Raw genomic sequence first — 13,699 nt, forward strand, 5'->3', positions numbered from 1 at the left:
TTTTAAAATAAAATTTTTATGCATTTCTTCTGTTCTCAGAACACCTCAGTTTCTCATAATATTCCAACCTTTTCTCCCTATCGGACAATAATTCCTCATAAAAAAAATTTTTTAATGAAAAAGAGGAAGGTAAAAACATTTGGTAAAATCAGTCAGTATGTTAAAAAATCTGGCATCATATGCAGAGTAACAGAATTCTCAGTCTGCAGGCTACAAATGATCAGTCAAGAAGAAATGGAAAATCAGGCAGGTAAGGAAACAAAGAGGGACTCTACGTTGTAATCCAAGCCAAGATGGGTCAAAATTCCACATACATAAAGGCTAGCCATCCAAAGGTCTGTCATAATCTGGGCAATGCACATTTTCCGACAATTAAAAAATTCCAAAGAAAATAAATACAAACTAAAACAATAAATCCACATGTACCATTAAAGGCTATCCTGCTGGTCAGCAATGCCTTCTGGTTCTGGATTTCTGTGCATTTCAAAGGCAGGTTTAGAAAGATCTTTTCTTTCTTTCCATTTAATTTCTCCTTAGCACTCTGAGCCCCAGGTTCCACACTCAGTTCTCTTGCTTCAACCAAAATGAGAGGGAAAATCTCTCAGACCAAATGTGCCCAGTCAAGCCCTGGCTACACTTTCTTTTTCTTTTAAAATTTAAACCTTATTTTATTTGGTCATTTCAAACATTATTCATTAGAAATGAAGATCATTTTTCTTTTCCTCCTCCCCTCCCAGCACACTTCCCATTGGCAATGCACGATTCCTCTGGGTGTCATATGTGTCCTCGATTCACACTCATTTCCATGTTATTCTCTTTTGCATTAGGGTGTTTGGTTAGGGTTGTTTCCCCATCATATCCCCTCCACCCCTTTAGTCAAGCTGTGGCCTTTCCTTGGTGTTTTTACACCCACCATTTGTCTTCTGCTTGAGGGTAGTGTTTTTTTCTCCTTATCCCTGCAGGTTGTTCAGGGACATTGCAATGAGACTAATGGAGAAGTCCATTACTTTCAATTATACTGCCGTGTACCTCTGTGTACAATGTTCTCCTGGCTCTGCTCCTCTCACTCTGCATGAATTCCTGGAACTCATTCCATTCTCTATGGAATTCCTCCAGTTTATTATTCCTTTCAGCACAATAGTATTTCATCACCAACACATACCACAATTTGTTCAGCCATTCCCCAATTGAAGGGCATCCCCTCATTTTCCAGTTTTTTGCCACCACAAAGGGCACAGCTATGAATATTCTTGTACAAGTCTTTTTCCTTATTATCTCTTTGGGGTACAAAACCAGCAGTGCTATGGCTGGATCTGTGAATTTTAAAAGTCTCCATCTTGGTCTAGCACCCAAAAATTGTGCACACCCACACTACATGGGCATGTGCTAGTCAATGACAAATCAGAAATAACTAACTGCCCACCTGGGCTGTCCTAAGCCAAGCTAGAGACAACCATTGGCATTTGTGAGACACAGGAAGTGAGGTAGGGAACAGCCTCTGGAATTCGCTCACTTCCTGTGGAGAGAGCGAGACGGGAGTTGGTGTGAGGAGCTTGGACAGGGAGGACGCCCGCAGACAGCTTTCCTTCAGATCACTCACGTGAGTTAAGGACTGATTCTTTCCACCTTGGCCCTTTGGGCCTAAACTCCCTCTGCCTTGGTCAGAGGTTGAGTAGCCTCTTTCCCTTTTCTCTTCTCTCCTTCTCTCCCTCTCCTTTCCCTACTCCCAGTGTGATTAAACCTCCATAAACTTCATTCTGACTTGAGTGTTTCATTTTAGGAATTTCATAAGTAAATTCCTTGGCGGCCATTGTTCAATATTAAAAAAATCCTGTAGCACAATTTTAACCAATTACAGTGCTCATAACCTCTCCCAGAAGCCTAAAATTTCTACCATTACAGATCAAAGTGCAGACAGTCTTTTATTGCCCTTTGGGCATAGTTCCAAATTGCCCTCCAGAATGGTTGGATCAATTCACAACTCCACAATCAATGAATTAGTGTCCCTATTTTGCCACATCCCCTCCAACATTCATTACTTTCCTTTGCTGTCATGTTAGCCAATCTACTAGGTGTGAGGAAATACCTCAAAGTTGTTTTGATTTGCATCTCTCTGATTATGAGAGAGATTTAGAACACTTTTTCATGTGCTTATTGTTTTGATTTCTTTGGCTGAAAACTGTCTATTCATGTAGCTTGTCCATTAATCAATTGGAGAATGGCTTGATTTTTTGTACAATTGATTTAGCTCTTCATAAATTTGGGGGATTAGACCTTTGTCAGAGGTTTTGTTATGAAGATTGTTTTCCAATTTGTTCCTTTCCTCTTAATTTTAGTTTCATTGGGTTTTTTGTAGAAAAACTTTTGAATTTGATGTAATCAAAATTATTCATTTCATATTTCGTGACTCTTTCTATGTCTTGCTTATTTTTAAAGTCGTTCCCTTCCCAAAGGTCTGACATGTATTCTATTCTGTGTTCACCTAATTTACTTATAGTTTCCTTCTTTATATTCAACTCATTCTGCCATTCTGAGTTTTTCTTGGTGTAGGGTGAGAGGTGTTGATTCAAACCTACTCTCTACCATACTGCCTTCCAGTTTTCGTCAAATTGTGGAATTTTGTCCTAGAAGCTGGGGTCTTTGGGGTTTGTCATAGACTGTCTTGCTGAGGTCACTTACCCCAAGTCTATTCCATTGATCCTCCTTTCTGTCTCTTAGCCAGTACCAAATTGTTTTGATAACTACTGCTTTATAATATAGTTTGAGACCTGGGACTGAAAGGCCGCGTTCCTTTGTATTTTTTTTTCATTATTTTCCTGGATATCCTTGATCCTTTGTTCTTCCAAATGAATTTCGTTATGGTTTTTTCTAAATCAGTAAAAAAATTTTTTGGAAGTTCAATGGGTATGGCATTAATAGATAGATAAGTTTGAGTAGGATGGTCATTTTTATTATATTGGCTCATCCTACCCATGAGCAGTTAATGTTTTTCCAATTCCTCGGGTCTACTTTTAGTTGTGTGGAGTGTTTTGTAGTTATGTTCATATAGTTCCCGTGTTTGTCTCGGGAGATAGATGCCCAAGTATTTTATTTTGTCTACAGTGATTTTCAATGGGATTTCTCTTTCTAATTCTTGCTGTTGATATATGTTGGAAATATGTAGAAATACTGATGACTTATGTGGCTTTATTTTGTATCCTGCAACTTTGCTAAAGTTGTTAATTATTTTGACTAGCTTCTTTTTTATTGATTCTCTTGGACTCTTTAAGTACACCATCATATCATCCACAAAGAGGAATGACTTGGCCTGTTTTAATGCCTTCAATTTCTTTTTCTTCTCTAATTACTATTGCTAATGTTTCTGGTACAATGTTAAAGTACAGTTGGAAGCCTTAAAAAGAAGAGCAGACCACACTGAAAAAGAAAACCAGTCCGTAAATACCAGAATTAAGTAACATCAAAACAGCAAGAATTAATAAAGCAAAGTCAAAAAAATTAATGAACTAGAAGAAAGCATAAAATATCTCACTGACCAGGTGACAGACCAGGAAAACAGAGGAAGGAGAGACAATTTGAAAATCACTGCTTTACCTGAAAAACCAGAGATTAACAAAACCCTTGATGCCATACTACAAGAAATCATCGAAGAGAATTCCCCTGATGTTCTCAAACAAGGGGGCAAAATATAAATCGAAAGAGTTCATAGAACACCCCCTCTATACTAAATCCACAAAAGAAACCCCCAGGAATGTAATCGACAAATTCAAGAGCTTCCAATCTAAGGAGAAAATCTTACAAGAAGTTAGAAAAAAAAATTCAGGTAGAGAGGAGCTCCAATGAAGATCACACAAGGCCTAGCAGCGGCTACGCTACAAAATTCCAAAGCCTGGAAGACGATATTCAGAAAGGCAAGAGAACTGGGTCTTCAACCAAGAATCAGCTACCTATCAAAACTGACTTGATACTTCCAAAGGATAGTACAGGCATTCTACACAATAGAAGATTTAGAAATATTTGTAAAGAAAAGACCAGAACTCAGTGAAAAGTTTGACAACAAAACACAAAGAGCAAGAGAAACATGAAAAGGTAATATGAAAGAAATGGAAAACGAGAAGAGTTTTTTTTTTCTTTTATTCAAACTCTCATCTATAAGACCCATAATTAGATTGTGACAAGGAAGTCACTTGAAAAAACTGATATATATTAAGGTAGCCAAGGAATTCAGCTATGTAATTCCTAAATGAAAACTCAAGTCAGCAGTCAACCTTTTATGGAGTTTTTAATTACAAACAGGAGGAAGAAAGGTATTGAGAGAGAGAGAGAGAGAGAGAGAGAGAGAGAGAGAGAGAGAGAGAGAGAGAGAGAGGGAGAGAGAAAGAGAAAGGGGAGAGAAAGGAATAGGGCTTAAATACCCCCTCAGTTTAGGCTGGGCCAAAAGGCCCAAGCCCTTAGATAGCTGAGGTAAAGAAAAAAGATCAGTCCCTATCACTCACGTGATCAAAATGGAGAAACAGTCTCAGGGGCCTCCACCTCCAGCTTCCTTCAGAGTAAGCTTCTCAGAGCACAACCTCTCAGAGCAAAACCTCTCCAACCTCCACAGTCCTCAGACCCCTCTATCTTTAAGGAAACCATACAAGTTCCCTCCCCTCAGTTCTCACATCTACCAATCACTGTCCATGTCTTCCCTGTGCCAATGGTGGCTCTAGCTTAACCCAGGACCGCCCAGAGGTCTGTGGCTTTGCACATGTCTGTTGAAGGTCATATTATCAAATAATTAAATCTTGATCCTTTGCTGCAGCCCTTCTTAAATCCTGTTACCCTGAGTAGGGTAGAGATTGGAAGGTTCTGTCATTCCAAGTATCACTATTGTATAAATTCTAAAATCAATCATGACTCAAAGAACTTCCTGTTCTATGCTTAAGCATAGGTCAAAGCACTTTCCATTGTTCAGCAAAAGGTTTCTGTCCTAAAGTAATCTTAAGTAGGGAGGAGAAAGATCCTCCCGTGCCAAGGGCGTTCACATTCCAATAGAGATCTTACTATCAGTAGGAAATTTTTTCCAAGTATGAAATTTTCCAATGGTGAAATTTCCAACTTTCATAAGTCTAAGAAATTTTAAGGTTCACAAGTTCAAATTATATATACTAACATATGGGGGAAATAGTCACTTTTAATACAATTGGGACCTTCTTTTACCCCTTTAAATTTGTGGGGTGTTGTGGGGGAGTAATTTCAGGTAAACTCACCAATCTGTAGCCTTGGGAAGACATCTTAAGCTTGGAGAATTTGGGTAGGAACAGTAGAGACCCACTAACCCAAGTCTTTCTTGGTGGGTGAGCCAATGGCGAAAATTCATCCAGGTACTAGCTTCCTATTTTTTAAAGGGGGAATAGTACCATGAGGAGTGGGATGGAGCATCTAGGGAAGGTCCACAGCTCATCATCCTATCAGGGGTAACCATAATGTAACTCCAGAAATGATCTAAACTATAAATAAGGTCACTGAGGCAGAGCTCTGAGCCAATTACTATTTATTAAAGGGACCTGGCCACTATCTGATACTGCCTCATGTTCAGAGACAAGTTTTCTAATCCTGAAGTCTCATAAGACAGTTCAGATGGGACAATACAAAGTACAGGATCTCCTTGAGGGTCCCACAGTCACTTTAGGGTTCACAAAGTAAAGGGCTAGTAGATTTCCACCTCTATTGTTGAGTAATGGGCTTACAAATGTAAGTACAGAGCAGGCAGAATCCCACCCAAATGTTGGGCAATAGACTCCTAACTAGGAGACATTTTACATTTTGCAGAGACCTTCCAACCCATTAGAAGATTTCTATCCTACAGTACTAAGACCATCCAGGCTGGAGGTCTGGGAGTCTTCTTTGCCCACTTAGTTATTCTGAATTGTGTTACCTATTGGGATTAGTTGATTATCCTTAACTGACTCAATGTACAATAATATATTTTAATACACAAGAAATAATCAGTCCCCTTATGGAATGTCTTTAAACTGGATTATACTGATGAGCAATTAGACTAGTAGTAAAATCATGGATTTAGGAGGGGTAGAGGGCTACTCAAATAGGGTGGGGGTCCAATTATTGCTCATTGTACCCATCTACCAAGAAATGGATGGAACCAGTAGAGCCATATACAGTCTATATTATTCATACTCAGTGATTCCAGTAGTGTCAATAGGAAGACTGACAAAAGTAGATCTCTGAGCAATTTTATCAGTGGTTTTCTCAGGTCTCCCTCTTCCCTACAGAATCAGAAGACTTGACTCCCAGGGTAGGTTACCTCCACTGGCAGATGTGCCCATGAGACTGAATTCACTGTCTCTGGTTTGGTTTGTTTGTTTGTCACCAAAAGGATTCAATCTGGAAGGAGAAAGTTGTTTATCTCCTCTCAGGCATGAAGAAAAAAATCAATCAATCAAATCTCAAAGGGAAAGGAGATGGAAAGGCCTAGAGCACAAGGTTACATGAGATCATTTGTAGTACTCTTCCCAATAAGTTTAACTGATGGGGAAAAGGCAGAGCCAACATTCCCTTTGCTTTTTACCAGAAAACAACTCTGGCTGGAGAAGAACCGTGTTAATGTTATCACTGTGGGAAGATGGAAGCTTGGATCTATTTCTGATACCTTTAGAAAGCCCCTGCTTAGACTTGCCTCATTTCTGAGATATCATATGAAAAACTCAACCTGTGAAATTCAGGAGGGAGCTCTGCAGCCAGCCCGACTCTACGATGATGCTGTTGAGGTTTGGCATGCCTTTGTGGACATCTTCTCCATGAAGCATATTTAGAACCTGTGGTAAAACCAGATTGCTTTGTTGGAAACTCTCTTGTCCTATGTAGCTTCAAGACAGGACTTGTTTATGGCTCTGGGTCAAGATTTGTTGCTTAATCACCACCTACAACTCATGTTGACCCGAGAATCCTTTCAGGAGCTCCACAGATTGAAATAAGGAAATTTCTGAGCTAGACCTTTTAGCAGACTATGAGCTGAAGATCATGGAAGCTCCTTTCTAGGCCCCTGAAGTCTCATGGTATGAGGCACCAAGCAGTCTCTATTTCTCATCTTCCTAAACTGAAGTGGTAATCATACTCATGATTCCATCGGGAAAAAGAAATGGATTCAGATTGAATTACATAAACCTTAGCATTGGATTATTTCCAAATAAGACAAAACCATTGCTCTTACTTGTGCGCTCCTCCACCATTAGGCACAGCCTGGGACCATGTCTGATCAATGTGCTGAGGCCCCACGTCCAGGGCCAGTGGAGGGTCCTGCAATCTTCCTTTAATGAGCAGCCTCACCCCAGTGTCATCAGTAGAGCAAAAGTTCCCAAAGGTATGGCTGGGGTCCACACAGCTGCCCCCAAGGACTGTTGTTTACTGACTTGGCAGTGCCTGAGGGGAAATAAGGGTTGACTTTTGACTGAGGACTTTACTAAGCCGGTAACAGTCATAAGATTTCTCTATAGTGTGACTTCTCTGATGTACAGTAAGACTATACTTCTGTGTAAAAGCCTTTCCACATAGATTACATTCATAAGGTTTCTCTCCAGTATGGATTCTCTGATGTACAGTAAGCTTGCCCCTCTGTATAAAAGTCTTTCCACAGAGATTACATTCAAAAAGTTTCTCTCCAGAGTGGATTCTCTGATGTACATTAAGATGAGACTCGTATGTAAAAGCCTTTCCACACTGATTACATTCATAAGGTTTCTCTCCAGTGTTGATGCTCTGATGTACAGTAAGACCAGACTTCTGTGAAAAAGCCTTTCCACACAGATTACATTCATAAGGTTTCTCTCCAGTGTGGATTCTCTGATGTACAGCAAGAAGAGACTCGTATGTAAAAGCCTTTCCACACTGATTACATTCATAAGGTTTCTCTCCAGTGTGGATTCTCTGATGTACAGTAAGATGAGAATTCTGTGAAAAAGCCTTTCCACACAGATTACATTCAAAAGGTTTCTCTCCAGTATGAATTCTCTGATGTAGTATGAGACAGTCCCTACCTCTGAAAGCCTTTCCACACTGATTACATTCAAAAGGTTTCTCTCCAGTGTGGATTCTCTGATGTTCAGTAAAACTGCTCTTCCATATAAAAGCCTTTCCACACTGATTACATTTAAAAGGTTTCTCTCCATTGTGGATTCTCTGATGTTTAGTAAGATAAGCTCTCTTTGCAAATGTTTTACCACACTGATTACATTCGTAAGGCTTCCCTCCAGTATGGATTTTCTGATGTACATCAAAGTTTTCCCTCCAAATGGAATCAATGGCACCATCACCAATGCATCTTTGCTTCTGAGTTTCTTCCCCAGAAAGGCTTAAATCTGCAGTCATCTCTTTCATTTCAAGTCTGATCTTTCTTTCTGAAAGAAACAAACAACACACCCATAGTCAAATCAACATCTATATATCCCCTTTCCTACACTGGCAGAATAAAAACTGATTTTCATTCTATTTCCCCAAAGAGAAAAGTCTACAAACATAAATGGGCAGAATCAATCATTCCAACATGCCATTAGCTCAGAACTAAAGGAAGACTTCACTGATAAAGACTTTTACTCATATTCATATTAGATCCTCACAAGAAACGTGGAGCACAGGCAGGGGAAGCATTCTCATTGCATTCATAGCTAAGGCCATAAGCTCAGAGTGTCTGAGTGATTTGAACAAATCCTAAAAGCTGAGACTAGAACTCAAACTCCGTAACATTGTCTCTACATTCAGTCTTTCTTTTTCACTTTGACTGTCTGTACTCTCAGTCCTCTCTTCACAGATAATTATACTACTTGGTGCGTATATACAGAAGATTTATATTATTTCATGATGTATCATCTGTAAGCATAATATAATTTTCTTTTTTCCTTCTTCTTTTTTTTCCTTTAAACACTTACCTTCCATCTTGGAATCAATACTGTGTATTGGTTCCAAGGCAGAAGAGCAGTAAAGGCTTGACAATTGGGGTCAAGTAACTTTCCCAGGGACACACAGCTAGGAAGTGTCTGAGTCCAGATTTGAACCTAGGACCTCCTGCCTCCTGGCCTGGCTCTCAATCCACTAAGACACCCAGCTGCCCTGCATACTATAATTTTCTAAGGGATCATGTTCAATCGCATCTTTTCTGTTACAGTAACTGAGATGAATGCCAACACTATTTTATTCCATTGACCAGAGCCATAAGGAATTTACTTTTTTGGAACAGTCATTACTTATTTCTTTTTTAAAAATTTATCATTAAATGACACTGATCACCAAAATAAAAATAGATTCCTTAAAATAAATAGCATTTAAAAAAATGAAAGATATTATGGGGCATCTGGGTGGTTCAGTGGATAAAGAGCCAGGTCTAGAGATGGGAGACCCTGAGTTCAAATCTCACCTCCAAACACTTCCTAGCTTTGTAAGCCCTGGGCAAGTCACTCAGCCCCATCGCCAAAAATTCCCACTCTTCTGATTTATTGGTTTTATGACGGAAGGTAAGAGATTAAAAAAAAAAAAACGCATCGCATTTTCTGTATCTGAAAATGTGTCTCATACAGAAACTTGACTCCATCACCATTTTGGAAGGAAGAGCATAGCCTGCTTCACTCTTAGTCCTCTTGCAGCTTTTCCCATTTAGTGGGAACCCCTTGGAGGTGCCCACACTGACCCAAGAGATGTGAGCTAAAATTGTGTGAATGGCACCTCAAACAGTAAAGAGTTAGCCAGTTTCGTTGGGAAGCTATTTTTCCTCTCAGATAAGCATATGCTTCTTTCAACTTTAATAAATTTCTTTCTGCAGTGATTCCAAGCATTATGGTAGACTATATGTTTTGGGGGTTCATGTAGTGATTAGATTAATCCCTGACTGCTTCTGACTTTGGGCACCATGTCCTTTCTGTTACCCAATTGCACATCAAATTCTTTCCAAACTTCTGGGAAGGTTGAATATTTATGTGTGTGAAGATCATTAAAGCTCTCTCCTAGGGTCGTGCCCAAGACCCTGCATTCCTAGAGGTACCTCAAGGAAGAGAATCTTTAAATGTTTAGGCTCCTTATGCAGAACGAGTCATTGGGGGAGACGTGTCATGTTCAATCTCCTAGAACACCCAAGTGAGGAGATTTAACATGCTGGTCTCCCAAAGAATCAAAGGGGAGATTGTGAAAAGGAAATATGCCCTTCCCCCTTTCCACTACATGTACCTCCCATGGAACCTGGAAGCAAGGACTATGTGATGGAAATCATGGAGTAGATAAGGTGATGAGGATAGAATGGCAGCTGGAAAAAGACAGCAATGGAGTCAAGAATATCAAGAGACACGTGGCTGGGCAATCTTCCCCTGCAAAGCACCACTGGGAGCCACAGGCAAATTAGAAAGAATGGCTAGCTCTGGAGATGTCATGTGTGAGAGTTAGTGAAGAATAAATAGGAGAATAAATTTGATAAAGTGAGGTATAAGTAAATTTTGGCCTCTTCTCTTCCATGTTTGTTGCTAACCAGACCTGCCTGTGAGGGTGGTTAGGGGCCCTCTAGGAGGCTATAGAATAGCCACCTAAATGAAGCAATAAGGAAAGTACCTTTATATTTCTCACTCTTATTTTTCCATCTTTCTTTTTCCCCCTACTATCTTTGATTAATATAAATATTAATTTATGGCTAGTCTCCTAACTTTAATTATTACATTTTTGGCAAACATGAAGGGACCAGATGTTATGAAATTACTTCAATCTATTTTAATGGGTTAATGGGTGGTGAAAGGAACATGATCCTTTCCATTGTGAATGGGTCTCAAAATGATGATGCAGTATGTTGGCCCCTAGAAAACCTGAAATGGAATTTTAATTCAACCAAAGATTACATCCATCTATGTGAGACTAGAAATGCATTATTAAAGGGAATGAAAGCTTGCTCTGACAGGCCAAGTAATTGGAGTAAATTCGATGACCTCAGACAGGGAGAGAATAAGAGACCATATGGGTTTTATGACAGTTCTATGACAGGTGAACTAGGTTCTAGGTATCTTGGAATGGATGTCTCCAGGGGGATAGATGCCAGACTCATAAGGATTCATTTTGGAAAATATCATTCCTGAGATATTAAGGGCTATTTTAAGAACAATTACCCAGACTGGCCCATCATGGACATAGAAAAGCTAAAGAGGACAAAAGCATATGTCTTTGAGGGCTGTGAAAAATGAAACAGAGAGAAAGCTGAAAAAAAGGGACTGGAGAGATTATGAAAGGAAAAAACTAAGTAAGAGGTAAAATTAAAGAAGGAAAAATATGAATTATAAAAACAAATGAAAGAAAGAGCTGAAAGACAGACAGAGGTCACAGCTCCTTTAAAAGAATCCATAAAGCAACCAATGCCATGTTCTTTTTGTGGGAAAGAAGGTCATGAAGCTATGAGTTGTAGAATGAGGAACAGAAGCTGGAGAAATGGTAATAATAATATTAATAACAATAATAATAGATCCTCCAATAGGTTCAATGATTATAATGGGATAAATTATAACTCGGTTCTTCATAATACTCCTCAAGGAACCTGTAATGATTGTGGGGCATCAGAGAGAAATGGTCAGAATGACTAAAGTGATGGCCACAGGTATGTCCAAAGGAATCAAGATGTATGATAATACTCGGGAAGGGAAGGGACCTCAAGGAGTCTGGAAGTAAATTTTAAGCCTGTTCAGACCTCACTGTTCCACTCTCCAGTGGAACATAATCATAAACACAGATCTACACCCAGAAGACAAGGTGTAAATAAAGTTATGTTAACCACTGCAACAGCAACCTAAATCAGAAAAAAGGACTCTTGGATACATTCCTTCCATGTAAAAAGGCTACTCTCTACTGACACTGAGTGACATCCTGTCACATATAATGGATTTGCTGCTTTTTCTTTAGTTTTATTTTTCTTTTAAGTTTACATATTAATCTAATGTTACCTTCAGTTAATATGTTTGGGTTAAAGGCTATGTGTTTTTACACTGTCCTTATTTGTATACCCTTCCTATGATTGGACTAGGGATAATGGCATTATAAAAGTCTATAGACAAGTTGGACAAAGTCTTTTCCATGGCAACGCTATTGGTCCCTATGGATGCTGGGTCTGCCACTGGATCCATCAGAACTCTGTTTTCTCATGGGCAACAATTTCAGTCCACAGAAATGAGACGAGACCAGAGTTTGCACCATTGGTAAAAAAGGCTTAAATAGCCTTTTGCTCCTTTTTGCTTTGTTAACTATTACATAGATGATGATGGATGGACTCCATCAACATGGTTACAACCTGTACCAGTAACCTTTGAGGAATTTAAGGAACTGAAAACATCAGTTGATTTGAATCAGTCTTCAGAAGTATTTTTTAGATATCTAGGACCACCATTACCTCTGACTGATCATTTGCCTACCTTTGACATGTGTGTGACAAGAGACATGGGCCCGTTACGTAACAGTAAGTATATGGGTGACAAAGTGAAGTGTAACCTCACCATTCCATTCCTACCTCCACATTCATGTGTGCTAGAGCAAAGCTTAGAAATGTGATGGACGGGACACATGAATACATGTTTTTATGACTATTATGGTCTTATCTCGGTGGAGGATTTCCCATGGGGTTTGGTGGGCCCCGGACAGTTTTAGGTTGGTAATTCTTCAGCATATTCTACTCTTCCTGAGATGGTATGGTACTTGTGGTTGGGCTTATGTTATTCCATCTCTCTCAGTGCACAATCACTATATTGGCCAGGTAGACAAGTCCATGGTCAGAAATCTGGGGTCATGGTGGCATTCTAGATCCAAGAGGCCAAGGTCAAATTCAGCAGCATCCTCATCAACAGTACAGAGGTTTTTCTGCCCACTCCTGCCAATCTTTGGAATGATGGCAATAATAGATTCTTTTAGAAACATCTCAGTGGAGGTTGAAAGATTGGCTCAAGACACAGCTCAAGCAATCTCTCAAACTATGGAGGTCATCTCTTTCCTACAAGAAGAGACTGACTCCTTAGCAAAAACAGTTCTACAAAATCAGCTGGCCCTTGACATGGTTACAATTGCATCAGGAGGTACATGTGCAAAATTTTGTTGTTCTTCTGTAAACAGATCTGGAGAAATTGTGAAAAACATCCATGAGCCTGAAAGGATTTTAAAAGTCACACAAGTTGCTGTAGAGACTCATGGCTGCAGGGTACTGGTTTATTTGCTACTATAAGAAAATGGACTCATAATTTTGGGAATTGCGGTACTTTTAAAAATTTGTATTAGCTGTATTACTACTGTTTATAACAAGTTTTACCTCCGGAAAACATTATGTACACACACTGTGAATCATGGCCAAGTTAGAGAAGAAATTGAGCTGGCTTTTAAGGGAGGAATCTTTGTATTATGCCTCTGTTTGACTAACCCATTGTCACATAGCATGTGAAAGATGAGTTTCTGGTTGTTTTTTTATTTAATTTTCTCTAGATTTCCAATGGGAAATTTGATTTTTTTTCTTATTTTTTTTACTTGAGTATATGGAATCAGTGTTAATGTTTTTGATTTTGAAAGATAAGTTTGCAATACCTATTAGCCCTGATACTAATGTATACCCAAAAGATTTAGACTATGAAAACTTGGAATCGAGTGTTATTATAGGACTCTAATTAATATTTGTATCAGATTCCAGAAGAAGGGATTACTAAAGAGCTACTGA

The 13,699-nt window shown here is 39.1% G+C and overlaps 2 protein-coding genes across 2 annotated transcripts in view; one reads left to right on the forward strand and one right to left on the reverse strand.

Annotated features, from left to right (window-relative positions):
- Nucleotides 1-13,699, forward strand: part of LOC130453528 (zinc finger protein 260-like) — a 498,148-nt gene that overhangs the window by 167,311 nt on the left and 317,138 nt on the right. The gene's annotated exons all lie outside the window — the stretch shown is intronic.
- LOC130456864 (zinc finger protein 480-like) overlaps nucleotides 1-13,699 on the reverse strand; it is a 60,863-nt gene that overhangs the window by 29,846 nt on the left and 17,318 nt on the right. Inside the window, exon 6 of the mRNA XM_056814464.1 lies at nucleotides 8,031-8,390. Within this exon, the coding sequence (XP_056670442.1) occupies nucleotides 8,031-8,390 (360 nt within the window). The remainder of the gene's footprint in view (nucleotides 1-8,030; nucleotides 8,391-13,699) is intronic.

The sequence above is a fragment of the Monodelphis domestica genome, chromosome 2 (assembly GCF_027887165.1).
Source record: "Monodelphis domestica isolate mMonDom1 chromosome 2, mMonDom1.pri, whole genome shotgun sequence".
Classification (NCBI taxonomy): Eukaryota; Metazoa; Chordata; class Mammalia; order Didelphimorphia; family Didelphidae; genus Monodelphis; species Monodelphis domestica.